At 36.1% G+C, this 16,189-nt stretch overlaps 5 protein-coding genes across 6 annotated transcripts; 2 read left to right on the top strand and 3 right to left on the bottom strand.

Annotated features, from left to right (window-relative positions):
* Window positions 1-72: 72 nt before the first annotated feature.
* On the top strand, window positions 73-1,993 carry LOC103869912 (NAC transcription factor 56). The gene is made up of 3 exons (XM_009147989.2): window positions 73-443; window positions 697-1,004; window positions 1,117-1,993. Exons 1-3 carry the CDS (start codon window positions 251-253, stop codon window positions 1,669-1,671), a joined length of 1,056 nt encoding a protein of 351 aa, XP_009146237.1. The 5' UTR covers window positions 73-250; the 3' UTR covers window positions 1,672-1,993.
* Window positions 1,994-2,273: 280 nt separating this feature from the next.
* Window positions 2,274-10,490, top strand: LOC103869910. Its single transcript, XM_033292837.1, has one exon. The coding sequence runs from the start codon at window positions 10,093-10,095 to the stop codon at window positions 10,411-10,413; it is 321 nt and encodes a 106-aa protein (XP_033148728.1). The 5' UTR covers window positions 2,274-10,092; the 3' UTR covers window positions 10,414-10,490.
* On the bottom strand, window positions 7,462-8,506 carry LOC117134404. The gene is made up of 4 exons (XM_033292718.1): window positions 8,369-8,506; window positions 8,145-8,157; window positions 7,983-8,052; window positions 7,462-7,888 (listed from the first exon to the last, which is right to left on the bottom strand). The coding sequence occupies exons 1-4, from the start codon at window positions 8,504-8,506 to the stop codon at window positions 7,462-7,464; spliced, it is 648 nt and encodes a 215-aa protein (XP_033148609.1).
* LOC103869911 (peptidyl-prolyl cis-trans isomerase CYP37, chloroplastic) lies at window positions 10,449-13,617 on the bottom strand. 2 transcript variants are annotated; one of them, XM_009147987.3, is made up of 12 exons: window positions 13,354-13,617; window positions 13,008-13,262; window positions 12,832-12,921; window positions 12,654-12,749; window positions 12,364-12,471; window positions 12,218-12,267; window positions 12,034-12,136; window positions 11,900-11,953; window positions 11,225-11,383; window positions 11,020-11,142; window positions 10,897-10,946; window positions 10,449-10,715 (listed from the first exon to the last, which is right to left on the bottom strand). In XM_009147987.3, exons 1-12 carry the CDS (start codon window positions 13,525-13,527, stop codon window positions 10,589-10,591), a joined length of 1,389 nt encoding a protein of 462 aa, XP_009146235.1. In that variant the 5' UTR covers window positions 13,528-13,617; the 3' UTR covers window positions 10,449-10,588. The 2 variants fall into 2 exon arrangements, with proteins under 2 accessions (XP_009146235.1, XP_033148687.1); XM_033292796.1 differs by having other exon boundaries at window positions 13,008-13,267; window positions 13,354-13,602.
* A 335-nt stretch (window positions 13,618-13,952) lies between these two features.
* On the bottom strand, window positions 13,953-15,549 carry LOC103869909. Its single transcript, XM_009147984.3, has 2 exons — window positions 14,814-15,549; window positions 13,953-14,727 (listed from the first exon to the last, which is right to left on the bottom strand). The coding sequence occupies exons 1-2, from the start codon at window positions 15,298-15,300 to the stop codon at window positions 14,348-14,350; spliced, it is 867 nt and encodes a 288-aa protein (XP_009146232.2). The 5' UTR covers window positions 15,301-15,549; the 3' UTR covers window positions 13,953-14,347.
* Between the last annotated feature and the right edge of the window lie 640 nt (window positions 15,550-16,189).

Genomic DNA, 16,189 nt, shown 5'->3' with positions numbered 1-16,189 from the left:
AATCTCCGCGGGTGTATGTAAGAAAAAACATACGATTAGAACCCACAAATAAGCGTTTTATGTGGCCATTTAAAAGAATGGTAACGCTGACTCGGTGAAGCATTTTTCAGCACACCTTTCAGAAAGAAATATCTAGCAAAAAAAGAGAGAGAGGAAGAATCTCAGAGTAAATATTATATGAGCTTCTCCTACCATCATAACCAAATCATCCGACCACAGTGCTAGATTCTAAACGTAGAAGGAACTCGCCATGGAGAGCACCGATTCTTCCGGTGGTCCTCCACCGCCGCCGCAGCCTAACCTTCCTCCAGGATTCCGGTTTCACCCAACCGACGAAGAACTAGTCGTTCACTACCTTAAACGCAAAGCCGCCTCCGCTCCTTTACCTGTCGCCATCATCGCAGAAGTCGATCTCTACAAATTTGATCCATGGGAACTTCCAGGTACGTATAATCATCATCATCATTTCTTTTTTTTCTTGAATACCAGGAGCATCTGGGTCAAGGCCCATGCATAACCTCGCTACACCCGAAACCATAGCAGATAATATTAATTTCATTTAAAGCGTCACACAATCATGAGTCATCGTATCATGATCCAATTTTTACATCTTTTATTTTAAAACTTTTTTCTTCCTTCCTCCAGATATAATTTATTTGTGACGTGTGATCTAACTTTTTTTGTTTTGTTCTATAGCCAAGGCATCGTTTGGTGAGCAAGAATGGTACTTCTTCAGTCCTAGAGATCGGAAGTATCCGAACGGAGCTAGGCCGAACAGAGCGGCAACGTCAGGGTACTGGAAAGCGACGGGTACTGACAAACCGGTGCTAGCCTCTGACGGTAACCAAAAGGTCGGCGTGAAGAAGGCACTGGTCTTCTACAGTGGCAAACCTCCAAAAGGTATTAAAAGTGATTGGATCATGCATGAGTATCGTCTCATAGACAACAAACCAAACAACAGACCACCAGGCTGTGACTTCGGCAACAAGAAAAACTCCCTCCGGGTATGTAATAACATACTAGTAACTTAAAATAAAATAAAATTACTAGTAACTTCTTGATATTTCTTGATGATCTGATTATTAATTTAATATTTTTGGAATATTCTTATGTTAGCTTGATGATTGGGTGCTATGTCGCATCTACAAGAAGAACAACGCAGGTCGACATGTGGATAACGATAAGGATCATGACATGATCGATTACATCTTTAGAAAGATCCCTCCGTCATTATCAATGACGGCTGCTACCACCGGACTTCACCATAACGTCTCTAGGTCAATGAACTTTTTCCCCGGCGGCTACGGGATATTCCCCGACGGTGATCCGGGGCTTTACAACGGTAGTGGCATGATCAACAACAACATAGCAGTCTGCACCAACGGTGACGTCGTCGGTAACGGTTTGAATCATGCTTCTTCCTCTGGGCCGATGATGATGGCGAACCTGAAACGAGCTCTTCCGGTGCCGTTTTGGCCTGTAGCGGAGGAAGAGCAGGATGTATCTCCGAACAAACGTTTTCACGGCGGGGAAGGAGGAGGAGACTGTTCAAACATGTCTTCTTCCATGATGGAAGAGACACCACCGTTGATGCAACAACAAGGTGGTGTGTTAGGGGATGGGTTAACGACGTCGTATCAGTTAACTGGTTTAAACTGGTACTCCTCTTAAATCGATCTGTGTGTTCGCCGCCGGTGTGAAAAAAATTTCCGGTGACAGTGACGAATTGCAGAGTACAAATTTTATGATTGGTGGGGTCATTTGCATTGTGTAATTTGAGATTTTGTGTATGTATTTTGGGTTAATTAATTAATCATAGGGGATTTAGAGAGGGGGAGATGTGAGGCAAAGATCATATACAAACATAGGATTATGGAAAGAGTATACTGTTTTCTCAATTTAAATGTTGAAATGTAAAAATACACATACTTAGGTGTTTAAATATAGATCGTGTAGATGCATATAGTAATCTCAATGATATTTTGACCTTGTATTCTCTTTGTAAAAAGAAACAATAAAAATAAATAAAAGATAGTTGTGTTGTACCTTGTATTTTTCACGTTTGGAGTGTGTTTTGTAAATTTAATTGATGAAAAATAGTCTACATTTTATGTCAAACTATAAATTAAGCCATTGAATGAAGACTCTTATTACTTACTAATCACACTCTAAAAATTACTAAAATTTAATTATTTAGAAAACACACTCAACTATTATTAAATCATATTTTACAAAAAATAGCACGCTATATAAAAAATATAAATAATATTATTAAAAATAAAAATGTATTTATTTTATATCTGAGTTTATAATTTACTGATTATGATTTAGAATTTGGTATTTAAGGGATATAAATCAAAGTAGAATTTACCAATTTGTGTAATTTAACTTTTTGGTCACATGAATGCTATTTTGAAAAATTTATCATTCTATTTTGGATATTTTAAAATACTATTTTTGGAGTTTTACCTAATTATATATCTCTATTTAAATCGGTCATTGATTTATTGGTCAGTTTTATTAAAATGCTGGTGATAAATAAATATAAGGGTTGTATATTAATTTACCAAACAAAGTGAAAAAAAAAACTTAAATATATATTATTTAAAATTATAAGGTACTACATGTAGATTCTGAAAATGATACTTTTTCAGCACTTGTGATTTTTTTTTTTTTTAAATAGACTAGTTATCAGCACTTGTGATTATAGACTTATCTATGTCAAGCCCATCTGCCCATGACTTGCTTTATAAATTATATCCAAACTCTTTTGAAACGACGCAGGGGCCATGAATGTATATAGGCATTTATATAGACATTTTATTATTAAAAATAGTGAGGACCAATCTTATTTGGAAACATCCTGAACTAATAAAAAGTAATGATAAGTATCAACTACATAGTCTACATTGTGTAGATAAGGAATTTCAATAATTTATTGTAAAGCTATAAATACAATATAGTTTAATACGATGGCCATCTCACGTTGATTGTGATTTTTCTTTTTCTTTTCTATATATATTTTGTGTATCAATAAATTCATACCAAACAAATACTCAATTTTGTAAGAAATTATATCATCAACCCACAAAAAAGTATATTGTTTTAAACATAAAAAATTGCTTATGTTTTATGTAATAGTGTAGCTAGCAAGTAACCTACATATTTTTCCTTGGGATGCTTGTCATTAATTCTTAAAAAGGTCTCCAATAACGTCTAAAACGCAAATAAAAACAACCTATAACTAAATGATAGCTAGCTTATTATATTCATCTTACATTAACAGTAGTATTTTTTTTTACTGAATCATAATTAGTAATATGACTTTGAACAAACAACCACCTAGTTAAGAGTGTTTCCAAATATGTTCAGGTGCGAGTGTCATTTTTTTAAACATTATGGGTGTCATTTTCTTTTGTTCACAACTTTTTATTTTATCAACCAAGACTTAAATTTTGATCAGACATCTCCAAATATATTCTACTAACCATAGGTCATACAAGAAAGGTCGTGACTGATCAAAGATTTTGGTTGAAAGCTTTTGTGTGTGTTTGTAAATGAATTTATAAGCGCTAATTAATAGGAAGTAAGCATTCTTTGGACATGATTTTTGACATCCTTATTTAGCGATTATGTTTTGAATTCTTGTAAACCTTTTTGATATTCTTTGGACATATGACTTTACGGCAGGATACATGTAAAATGTTTTAAAGATATTTCAACGTTTAAGGATTTTGAAACACTTAGATAAAATTAGTATAAAAGATTATATAATAGGGATTTATGAATGCCTTTTTCAAAAAGAAAAAATATTATATAATAGGGGTTATTGGACAAGCCCTCTCCTTTGAATTTGAAATCCGAATATAATTAGACGTAAGCTAGCAAGCCTATGGAAAATTGGCTAGGATTATAATTCTGACGTGGCTAGCAAACCTAATGCACACGTTATGTGGGTTGGTGCATACCGCGGCTAGGTTTGATGTTTGAGAGCATGAGAGCAATGGTGTCTTTCTCTCATGCTATGCTACTCAAGCGCTGCACCTCATGACTCATGTGGTCCTTGTAAAGTATTTCATGGCACGCGTACCAAACGATAGAAAACTATAAGGCAAGGCCACCAACAGAGAAATAAGCTTCTAAGCATTGAACACAAAGTAAGCCAATCTGAAGAATATACTGTCCAAATCGTTTGTCTTCATGTTGTGACCTGAGTCGTCAACATCCATTGAACGAAAATTATATTTTGGTTTTCATTAGCTAGCCTCAATCACGTTAGACAGTATTCACAATTAACAAAAAAAATTGTAACTATACATAAAAAATTATATTTTTGTAAGATGCAAGCATGACCGGCTTAACATTGTTATGAGTCTTAGGACAAAATTTTTTTTTATCTTCTACGATTTATATTCAGTTAATGTTTAAAATATTTTTAAAATTTAATCATTAATATTTTGTATATTTTGTGATGAAAATATAACTATATACATATCAAATATTTTGGACCCTTTTTAATTTTATTTATTATATTATAATTTTTATATAAAAATATAGATTTATAAAAAAAATTGAACCCCTTAACTATTAACATACCGGAGGGAAGGGGAGAAACAGTGGCTTGGACCCGGGGCGGTCACACCGCTTGTTCCCCTTTGTCAGCCGCCCTTGGATGCAAGTATTAGTGCCAATTTGAGAGATTTATTTACAAAATATAAATTCACAATAAACCATCCAGAAACTTATATATACATACATTTATAAAAGAGTTCGAAAAAAACTTACACTTATAAAATTAATTTTAATAGAGTAAGAACATCTCCAATGATCTTTTAAAATTTTCTCTATAATTTTCTCTAAAATAAAGTAATTTTAGTATAGAACAACTTTTGCTCTAATGGTGTAACTATAAAATAGAGTTACTGTATAATAGAGTGAAATATAGAGTAATGTTATTCTTTATTCCACTCTATTATAGAGTAACTCTATTATATAGTTACACCATTAGAGCATCCACAATGGATAACTTCATTTTCATCTTCAAATATTCATTTTCTTCAAAATGAAAAAAAATATGAAGTGACATATCTTCCAATAGTCTACTTCATTTTCTTTTTCAAAAAAGAATTTTTCAATTATATTCTTTCTCTAGTTTATCATTAATTATTAAAAGCACCTTATATTTTTTCATATTTAGTAATGTTTATTTGTTTTAATACTAATCCAACACAATAACTAATTAATATAAAGTAAATATTATCATAAAAGAAAATTAGCACACATACCATAAATAAATATGCAAAGAACACCAGATTTATGAAGAAGCACTAGATATATTTCTCCCTCGAGTGATCAATTAAAGAGTTTTGAAGTGAGAAATAAACTTTTTGATCCTTGATTCTTTGAAACCGAGCCAAAAAATCTTTGAATATACTATATGTTTTAGTATATTTAATGTTGTAATTAATTAAATGAAAATAAAAATGAATTTTAGAAATTAACAAGGATCATATTAATAAATATAGTTTATTTTATCAAAAAGTATGAACAAATAAAAGTTGAGGACCAGTTTACAAATTAAAATTTTCATCTTTAAAAAGTGAAGATGTAAATAGTATATCTTCAAATTTAAAGCAATCATGTGCATGCCTTTATTTTGAAGTAAGAAATTAAGTACTATTGAAACAATTTTTTATTCAAAATGAAACAAAAAAATTAAAAAAAAAGCACCATTTAAAATTGTCTTAGAGCAAAAGTTACTCTATAACAGAGTTGTTCTATTTTAAAGTAGATTATAGAAACAATTATAAAGGACCATTGGAAATGTCCTAACTTCTGGATCTTAATTCCACAACTCAAATTCGAAATGTTTTTAGATATTCTCATTAAAAAAATAGTACCAAAAGTAAATTGTATCGAAGATAAAAAAAAACACATTTATTAAATTGTTATATGCTATATACTTAAAAACCAAACAACGGTCGTATTGATTAGAAGATAACAGTCGTTAAATTGTTATATGCTATATGGTTAAAAACCAAACGACGATCGTATTGATTAGAAGGTAACAGTTGTTACATTTCCTTTTCATAGAACTAGTCGTCCACGAACTTTCAGAAAGTATGTAATTTTAAAAAATCAAAAAATTGTGTATTTAAGAAAAAGAGAACGAAAAGAGCATACGCTGTATGCATAAAAGAATACTAGAAGAAAGGGCCACCGATGGACCATATGCTTCTACATCAGCAAAAGGAATCATTATCTATAAACCAAGAAATTAAAAACGCCTTTAATTACATTCTCTTCTAGATAATAAGTAGTTAAGTACAAACCGCCTTTCAGATATTTTGACATCATTAGCACTTAATTTTGGAAAACATACAGTACAATATTTATTTCAGGTTACACTTGCCATACATTTTCCATACCCTTTTCTGTTTTTCTTAAGTATATCCTTCATGCTCAGTTGAAACGTTGAAATGTCTATTTTTTAATCTTATGAACAATATCTTGTTGCTTTCACATCATATGGGTTCTTAAAGAAAAACGATTGTGTAAGAGACTGAAAAAAAAAAGAAAGAAAGATGGTAAAGAGGCAAGAAAAATGCACAATGAAGATCGAAGACAGCTATCCATAGAAAAGCAAAACAGTCGTTATATATGTGGAGAAGATTAACTCAAATCCAATAAAAACATTTTGTCATAATGCGTTTACAATAGGATAAAATATTGCACCAAAAGAAAACACAACTAAAATACTTTGAAAACATTTGTAAACGGTAGAAAAGGTGAAGACAAAAGAGTAAAAGACAAGTAGACAACTAATTAAAGTAGCAGCATTAACTTTTAGTGTAATTGATTTCATAAACACAAATGTGATTTTTTAAAGATTTCATAAACACAAATGTGATTTTTTATAAATGAATGTTAAATTGTATTCATCAAAAAACATTTTATACATCAAGTACTACTTTTGAGTTTATGGTGTGAAAAACATAAATATAAAGAAAAATCTTCTAAACCTTTTTTTTATCTTCTAAAACCAAACTAAATGTTCATGTCCTCGCCGTATTTCCGATCATCTTGTCTTTGGAAGGTGGAGAGCCTATTCCTTACTGTTTTGTCGATGGTTTTAATGATCTGTGTTGCTGGTAATAGGCTTTTTCCATGCCTTCTACTATTCCTTTCTCTCTATATCATGTGTGTGGCTGTTTGAAATGTGTATCTCATGAGAAACAGTCGGACTTGATCTTGATGGTGGCTCAGCAGAAGTGTGATAATATCTTCCCAAGTCTCTGTGTAGTCAGCCTGCAGCAGCCCTTTCATAAGAGGATCTCAAACTTGACTTGAGAAAGGGCATGAGAAAAAAAGATAGGTTTCTTGTCTCCGTGTATTGACGACAAAGAACTCAAACTTGATCGAATTCTAATTTTTCATTCTATCACACGTGAATAGTCTATCTCAAATAGCTGTCCAGACATGAAAGGATTGCTTCGGAGTTGCGTACTTGAACCACACCACTTTACTCCAGCTTTGTAAGGGGAAGTCATCACGTATCTGAAGCCAAGTGTTTTTTGAAGAGAAAGAGTTCTTGAACTTGTCAACTCTACTACGCCATAAAGAAATGTCGTAACCTTGGTGATTGCCTAACCTGAGTTTGTCCAGTTCGTCCTCCAATTTGTTGAGCAAGCCTGTTCGATGATGGCGACAACGGTGAGTTGAGATCGCCTCTGCGACTGTCGCAGTTGCAGGAATACCAAGATCAATGTGGCCTCCAGTGCCAGTCAATTTCAAGAGTCTCCCCAAGTTACACCAATGGTCATGCCAAAATGAAGTAGAGACGTCAATTTTAACCTCAACCTGATGGAAATCCTTCGCTGCTTCTTGACTTTTTAGAATTTTTCTCCACATCCAAAAGTCTGTTGTTGAGCTTTCCTTTGCTGACCGTCATTTTGTGTGCGAACAGTGACAGCCCGAGATACCTTATAGGTAGTTGTCCTGCTGCAAATGGGAAGTTGGCTAGAATCGCTTGTTGGTTCTCTGTAGTGATGCCTGCCATATACAATGTATACTTCTCTACACTAATCTTCAGACTATATAACTTAGTAAACTCAATAAAAACTGAAAGGATTCCTTCAACTGACCTCTTATGTCCATCTGTAAATACCATTATGTCATTAGTCAAGCATAGGTGAGTCAAAGGAACATTCTTACATCTCGGGTGGTATCCAACTGTTCTATATGCTGCATCTTTATCAATCATTTGAGAGAGTACATTCATACAAATCACAAACAAGGAGGGAGATAGCACACATCCTTGCTTCAGACCTCTGTTACTGTTAAAGTATCCCGGCAACTCCCTATTTACCTGAACCCAAAAGGATGTTGTGGACACACATAAGCGAATCCAATGCACAAATTTCTCATGGAATCCGAGTGCCTCTAAAGAAGCGAACAAGAATGGCCATTGTACTGAATCAAAAGCTTCAGATACGTCTATCTTCATAGCACATCGTGGAGAGATCTCAGATTTATGATAATCTTTGACTAATTCAGTAGCTAAAAGAAAGTTCTCCATCAACAACCTATCTTTTACAAATGCTGACAGATTAGGGGCAATAAATTTTGGCATGATACTTTTAAGTCGATTAGCTAACAGCTCTGAAATCACTTTGTATAGAATATTGGAGCAGAAGATTGGTCAGTAGTCTTTCATTTTTTCGCCTTATCTATTTTTGGGATTAACCCGAGAATAGTGGAGTTGATACTTTTCGGTAAGAAGCCTCTAATAAAGAAGGATTGTACTGCCACTACAATATCTTCTCCGATGATTGGCCAAACTGCTTTGAAGAATTTTGTGATGTATCCATCATGTCCAGGAGATTTGTTTGATGGCATTTTAAACACTAATACAGTTGTGATATTTTTACTACTGCCACACACATATATGTGTGAATTAGAAGTTTATACGTGGATTAGTTCAATTAAATTCATAGATAAAAGTAAGGATAAGATATTAATGAAGGTAAATAAGTGTTGGTTGGTGGAGATGAATGGAAGGATGAAATACAGACAGATCGGGGAATATGAACTAACGCTGTCTTCAACTCTTTATTGGATACACATGGCCATCTTTTGACTACGATTGGAGTGAATTTTTAGAAACCTTTCATAATCCTATTTAATACAGTCATTTATTATTGTATAGAAGGATAACAAAACACTTATATTCACAATCTCAGAGATATTGAAGTCATCATCAGTCATTACAACAAAATGAGATTCATGGACGTCTTGCTTCAAAAATTTGAATATAAAACTAATATTACATTCGAATATGCCAGTATGCATTAAGTTTATGTTTTCTTTCTCTCTTTATTTTGTATTAAAATTAGCATTTATCCAAATTTGCAAATTATATTTATACAGTTGCATTCTGCTTCTGCCCCTACCACTGTCCTGGACGGAGGGACGGATGCAAATACCTTAAATCAGAATGACCCACAAAATGGTACAATTTGGAAGAAAACAAAAACTAGAGAGAAATCCAAAGATCAAAGTTGTGCAAAAAGCCCATTGTGTATCCATTAATGATGGAAGTGACAATACAAAGTATCAAAAACTACATGGACCCTCTTGTGGGAGTTTGGAAACTTTATGGACCTCACAAAACTTCTAAGTATGGTCGAGAATAGAATGGACCCAACAAAATCAAATTGCAAAGCTTTTTGGCGTTTGTGAGAGTATGTAAGTTAAGGACTTAGGAGTAACAAATAATTAAATAAGTAGAATTAGGCAAAAAAGCATGTTTCTATTGAGCATTGAATTTTCTCCAAGTATTCTTCCGTTGACCTGTTGGGGAAATTGATTTGGTCAAACTTAGACAAATTGAGGAGCATGCAGAATTTGAAAGTAGACCAACCTCTCCATCACACAAAAATGTAACCAAGTCAATGGTGTTATAGTTTTCTCCCAACTCCACGTAAGTATATAACACACAGAAGAAACTCATTCACACACACACAATTTCATAAAAACAAAACAAAAAACAGTTTTCTGCAAGTAAAGAGAGATTATAATCATTAGTAACTGATGCAGGCTGTGAGAAGGATCCCATCAGGAGAAGGTGCAGAGATGCGTGGAAGATCCGAGACGAACCGGGTCAGACGTAAGAGTCACGGGTCAAGTCTGAGAGTTCGACAGCCTTGCACGTGTTCAGGACGGCCTGGCTCTGCCAAGTGCGTGCGTCACGGGTTTTTGGTGCCAAGCGATGAGAAGCTTATGCGGAAGGCGAGTGATGGAAGCAGAGAGGTGTTGAGGAGAGCTTTAACGCCTCCGATCCGGCGGATGAATCTCCGGTGGTTGAATTTCCGGCCAACACCTAGCCGACTCTGTAAAATGTCTTCCGTTTGAGTTGAGTTTTTTTTTGTTTTATTGTAATTTGTAAATAAAAATGAGAACTTTTTATTACAGTAATGTTGGAACTCGAATAAGATTCAGACCCAATTGGCCAATCCGGTAAAAAGAAACTTGTACTCTGTTATGGGACAAGAAAGTGTTTACAACATCTTGTAGTACGGAAGAAGAATCAAGTGGATGAGCTGTTGTTCTGAGCAGGCAAAATAAGACGATCTTGGCCTTCGATTAGTTTAGCAGATTTGATGATATCTCCTGTCTTGATCTGCCCAAGAATATCTCTTCCTGCTGTTGTGTACCTGCACAATTTGTACCAAACATAAGCAACTTCAAATGCATCTTGCAAGTCTGAAAAATTCGAATAAGAAGGTTTTTTTAAATCGGTCTAGGCATTCAAAAATTGGTCTATGCACCCGCCTAATCAATATTCCTATATAAAGTGTATAGTTACCGCCTAGCAATTTCTTGAATATAACATACCCGAAAACCGAGAACTGCCCTTCATCAAATGATAAGCCTCCTAAGCCAGACTGCACAAGAAAGTAAAGGATCAAAAGCTAGCTCCTTTAGTCTCATATGGGATTAAAGAGTTGTGATGCGTACGTTTCTTTTATCGTATAGGTAGAAGAAGAATTGGTAAGGAGAAGAGTATTCCTCTGAGTTTTCGCTGTGGGCCATTGCAACAGCTCCATAAACTGATAAAGGAAGAACTGGTAGCTCTCCATCCTTTCCAATATAAAAAAATTAAGAAAGTAAAGTCAGCTTTTCAGGTTTTGATTTGGGAATAGAAGCGGTTTTTGTGTAATACCTGGACACTCAATGGAGTTCTGTAGAGAGGTTCGAACTGTCCAGAAGGCATTACTTCCAAGGGAACACTAACACTATCCACCTTACCACTCCCATCTTCTGTAATAACAGCTTGGTTCACCGTATTGAGTTTGGTTCCATCATATGCACCACTGGTTACCTGAATAACAGCTTGTTTTCAAGATCTAAGCGTACAGAGTACAGCCTCTTAGGTAGTGCTGGGCATTCGGGTTTCTGGTTTGAGTCAGGTCGGGTTATTCGTGTTGGGGTATGTAGGATCCATTTAGGAACCAAACATGGGTCGAGTTATTCGTGTTGGGGTATATAGGACCCATTTAGGAACCAAACATTTTTTGGTTCAGATCGGTTCGTGTTTCTATTTTTTTACAAAACCCGATACATAACCCAATTATAAATAGTTCCGGTTTGGTTCAGGTTTGACACAGAAAAAAACTTTAAAAAACCCGGAAAACCTGTAAACCCCAAAAAATTGGACAATTCAGGTTTTTTAAAAATGATTATCGATTTATAAATTATATTTTTATTATATTTAGGATATTCAGATACTCGTTCGGTTCCAGTTTGGTTTATGGGTTTTGGATAATATGCCCAGGACTACTCTTAGGTTTAATATGTGCAGCTAACTAAAGATTGAAGTTAGAGTAAACTACCTTACCAGTTTAGCGAAATTCCCTGCCGTTAAGGGAGCTGAATAACCATCTATAACAACCTGAATCCATCATATAAGCATGAGCATTGCCTTGTGAAAGAACAGTACTTTTTCATTTATAAGATTTGAACTTTTAATACCTGGATTGTAGCACTCTTTCTTTGATCTCCCCCAGCTTCTGCTTGAAATGTGGAACCATCAGGTTTCTCAATAGTGATTTCCACAGTGCCTCTTCCTGCTAACCTACAGTTTCCACATAAGAACTGTTTTATTAGCAGCTCATAAGAGGGATTTTAACTCAGGGAGACAGAAAATGAGACACACCTAGGGTAGTTCAAGTATTGCTGAGGAAGCAAAAATGACAAGCCAGATGCCTGCAACAAAACTTTTCAACATAAGGAACTAGATCTTGTGCTAAATGCCGTTTCAACCTTACTCAGAAGATAAGAGATCAGAAAAATTGTATGTACTTGTAATAACTCCATCTCCGCAACAGTGTCTAGTGATGATGCCAGGCGAATGGACACTTTATCAGGATCTTGATACCTAATTGATTCTATAAGTGCTTGAAGTCCACCCTTTCAAACAAAAGAACACACGGTTTAATACTTATTTATTACAAAAAACAAACGAACCTTTAACATAAGAACAGCCTATTGTAATGAGTGGCAAACAAAGAGAACGTTTAGTCTAACACCACCAGATCACCTTTCCACCACAAATTAATGTCCATCAACTTGAGAACAAAGCTGTGGTTTACCTTGCCGTCAACCAGAGATGCATACAGTTCTGAGCCCTTGTCTCTCAAGTCTGCTGGTATACTAGCCAATATTGAATCTTTATCGTCTATAGCCACCTGAAACAAATTGAAGGAGTTCAAACTTGTGCTAACTACTCTAGCAAACGTAACTCACAACTTAAGACAATAACATGTTCACCTTTAGAGCCTTCTTCACATTGCTCTCCATGGTACCATAAGGCTTTCTTTGAGGGATCCTAAGAAGATACGATATATCTTCCAACGAAGCCTAAGGAAACCCCACACAAAACAGCGTAACAAAATCAATAACCACCACAACTAACAGAATGTAAAGAGTCTAGTAGAGTGACAAGCCTGTATAGTCTTCATATTGGGATTAGCAGGAATGGCTCTTCTTAGTGCAAGTTCCCCACTCCTTGGAACTTTCGTGTCCGGAGAGTAAAGAACCGCCTCTGCAGGTGAGATGTAGGCAGAGTCTAGACCAAACAAGGGCAACGGAGACCACACTTGAGCTAGTATCAGGATCGTTGCAACTACTTTCTCCAGATTCTTTGTTCCAGCTCCTTCCAAAGGGTTCAACTTTGAATCGATTGAAGAAGGTTTATGTTCCTGCACTGCTGAAAACGAGTATTTAGAAAGCAAAGTTTGGAACTTTATAACGAACCCATGTGTGACATCTTTCTAGAGCTATGAACCCGACCTTATCGCCATAGTTCGTGGTTTGAGAATGCAAGCGCATGCGTAGATCTCTGGAAACGGTTCGGCTGAAGGGTAATTTGGGTTTTACGAAGAGTAAGCTGCGGTTAAGAGGCGGAGGGTGGAGAGATAGGATCCGGTGAGAGACAACGGTGGAAAGAGACAACGGAGAAGCCATTGATGGAGACGTGCAAGTGATTCAGAGAAGGATAGGGAAGGAGCAACGGTGAGGTTTCTTTCTGCTTGGCGCGCCTCATCTTCCAGACGCTTACGTGGAAGTATCTGTGTGGATACACGTTGTCTAGAATGAAATTCAGGAAACGGCGTGGTGTTCTATTATTCAGAGTACAGACGGCACTGCTTGTTGCATGGTGATTGAACAACTCGGCGTGTTTATGATTGTACGCTTTGCCGTGACCTTACGGAAAGTAAAGGCTTGGCCCAAACGTGGCCCAACTGGATTTGTTGTAATTAAATTTGAAATAATATGTAGGGGACAGATGTATCACATCGACGTGAAATAAAAGGACAAGACATTTAATGCCCAACCAATATTAATAAGACGACATTCTTGATAGTCACTCAACATTCAACATGGTCGATTTTTCTTTCCTTTTTTTACATTTTACATTGATTAGTTAGGTACTTCTCCCCACGACGTTGAACTGACTACTGACCAGCGTCAGAAACGCTAACGCAGAAATTAGAGCATCACAATACATTCGATAATAATAGTACTACTTTACTAGGATTATTTATATAAATACAAGATCAAAACGCAAACGTCGTGTCAGCGTTTCTGCCTCTTCAAGAAGCAGCTGGTTCCGCTTCGCCTCCCCAGACACTTCTACATACATTTTGATTTTTGTTTTTCTAGTTTAGACTGTAATTAATATAGTGTATATCACAATTATCTGTTTCGAACTTCCGGACTTGAACTACGTGCCGTCTTCTATATAAACGAATCGACACACAGCCGTTTTAAAATATCCACGTCATCATCTCCAATCGAGGCGGACTTCCCGGGGTCCAGCAACGAGTTCACTCGGTTTCCTGAAAGTCACGATGTGGCTTCCGGCCATAAACGCCGTAACTCGCTCGGAGACTCGGATATCCTCCATCTTCAGCTCATGGAGACGCCGCACGTACTCCGGCACGTGTAAGAGATCCCAAACCACGCACAAACCTCCAGGCTTCACGACTCTCACTATCTCCCCAAGCACCCTCATCCTCTCCGCCGCCGCCTCCACGGACTTCTGACCGTGCTCTTTCCCCACCGTGTGCACGAACACCGACGAGACCACCACGTCGAAGTAGTTATCCCCAAACGGCAACGTCCTCACGTCTCCTTCCCTGCACGTCACATACTCTTGCACACCTACACACACAATTAAAAATTACACAAACGAATCAGTAAAATTATTAATTAACTTTAGGTAAAAAAAAGTAATTAATTAATTGTACCTTCGAGTTTAGCTGTGCGGAGAGTGGAGAGAGTGGTGCGTTTGGAGCGGTCTAACCCGACGACCCGACCCGAGCTACCGGTTTTCTTGAGCTGCGTCGCGACGGCATTGAGTAAGATGCCGCGGCCGCAGCCGAGATCTAACGCCGTTTTGACGCAGGACCAGTCGCTGACGGAGCTGACCATGCGCTGAGCCATCTCGTACTGGAGCGGAACGTCGGAGTAGACGAAGTTAGCGGCGGCGAAGAGGAGACAGACCGCGGAGAGAGCGGTTACTGCGCCGGTGAAGCCAGCTGTTAGTCTGGAGGCGCCGGAGAGGAAGAAGGAGTCGAGGAAGAAGCAAATCTGGTCGAAGTAGATGAGGAAGAGGAGAGAGAGGAGGGAGAAGAAGAAGGCGTGGAAGAGGAGGAAGACGAGTGTCTGCCATTGTTGAATGCCGTAGATAGCGTAGATCTGAGTCCAGTCTCTGTTCCCGGCGGTTTTACCCATTTTATTCCGATGAAAACAAGATGTTTTCTCTTTAAGGAAACAAACAGATCTCAGGAGTTTGAATCTTAAGCTTTCGTATTAAAATAAAAAGGAATATTGAAGTTCCTGTGGTAAATGAGATGGATAAATTAGATCGAGGACGATAGAAGATATGATGTAGGGTAAGTTGGAAGAGTATCGTCACAATAACATGGTGGGAGAGTGAGCTTATGTAGCTGCGCTGCGGAAGGAGAAAAAAATAGAATTATGGAAAAGATTTTTTATTTTTCAACTTTTTGGTCCTTCTTTACCATATTCACGCGCTTTCTTTTTACCCTGTGCTTGTCGGTTTCTGCATTTTCAAACCAAGGTTCTCATGTTAAATTTTCAGAAACCCGATAAGTCCAACCTTTAAAAATAAAAAATAAAAAATTGGATGTTGCCAACTGAGTGTCATTATTTAATATCGACCATGGAATGCATGTAGATTTTTCAATATTCGAATGTAATGTTTATTGTTGTTATTTACTAGTACTAGTTTAGATTGTCTCATCAAAATCATTATTTCATTAACCTTTTTCTAATAATTAATTTCATTAAGATCTTTTTTTGGGTAGAAAATTCATAAGATATATTTTGCGTTTTTCTTTTGTAAATACCTTATGACATGAGAATTAAAAACGTTATATACAGTTGTAAGATAAATATATTGCATGCGAGTTGGTTCATGATTTTGTCAATAACTTATTTACTTATTATATAACAAACGAAAGTTTAAATAAAAGTTGCTAAAATTTCTAGAATTGCAGTATATATTAGAATTTTTTAGATGTTTTAATAGAAATATCTTGAAAACAATTAGGAGTGTGATTGTTTTTGACTTTAGAGTAAATTTTTATTTTAAAAATAA

The sequence above is a fragment of the Brassica rapa genome, chromosome A05 (genome assembly GCF_000309985.2).
Source record: "Brassica rapa cultivar Chiifu-401-42 chromosome A05, CAAS_Brap_v3.01, whole genome shotgun sequence".
Lineage (NCBI taxonomy): Eukaryota > Viridiplantae > Streptophyta > Magnoliopsida > Brassicales > Brassicaceae > Brassica > Brassica rapa.
This window is presented reverse-complemented; position numbering and strand designations above follow the sequence as displayed.

What these genes read in the sequence shown, in the direction of transcription:
- LOC103869912 (XM_009147989.2), top strand. Translation starts at nt 251, where the DNA reads ATGGAGAGCACCGATTCTTCCGGTGGTCCTCCACCGCCGCCGCAGCCT. An exon ending in TGATCCATGGGAACTTCCAG is followed by an intron (nt 444 to 696) that starts GTACGTATAATC and finishes TTTGTTCTATAG; the next exon opens with CCAAGGCATCGTTTGGTGAG. An exon ending in ACAAGAAAAACTCCCTCCGG is followed by an intron (nt 1,005 to 1,116) that starts GTATGTAATAAC and finishes TTCTTATGTTAG; the next exon opens with CTTGATGATTGGGTGCTATG.
- LOC117134404 (XM_033292718.1), bottom strand. Translation starts at nt 8,506, where the DNA reads ATGAAGATAGACGTATCTGAAGCTTTTGATTCAGTACAATGGCCATTC. An exon ending in GCAGGACAACTACCTATAAG is followed by an intron (nt 7,889 to 7,982) that starts GTATCTCGGGCT and finishes AATTCTAAAAAG; the next exon opens with TCAAGAAGCAGCGAAGGATT.
- LOC103869910 (XM_033292837.1), top strand. Translation starts at nt 10,093, where the DNA reads ATGCAGGCTGTGAGAAGGATCCCATCAGGAGAAGGTGCAGAGATGCGT.
- LOC103869911 (XM_009147987.3), bottom strand. Translation starts at nt 13,527, where the DNA reads ATGGCTTCTCCGTTGTCTCTTTCCACCGTTGTCTCTCACCGGATCCTA. An exon ending in GAAAGAGTGCTACAATCCAG is followed by an intron (nt 11,954 to 12,033) that starts GTATTAAAAGTT and finishes TGATGGATTCAG; the next exon opens with GTTGTTATAGATGGTTATTC. An exon ending in GAACTCCATTGAGTGTCCAG is followed by an intron (nt 11,143 to 11,224) that starts GTATTACACAAA and finishes TATATTGGAAAG; the next exon opens with GATGGAGAGCTACCAGTTCT.
- LOC103869909 (XM_009147984.3), bottom strand. Translation starts at nt 15,300, where the DNA reads ATGGGTAAAACCGCCGGGAACAGAGACTGGACTCAGATCTACGCTATC. An exon ending in CCGCACAGCTAAACTCGAAG is followed by an intron (nt 14,728 to 14,813) that starts GTACAATTAATT and finishes TTGTGTGTGTAG; the next exon opens with GTGTGCAAGAGTATGTGACG.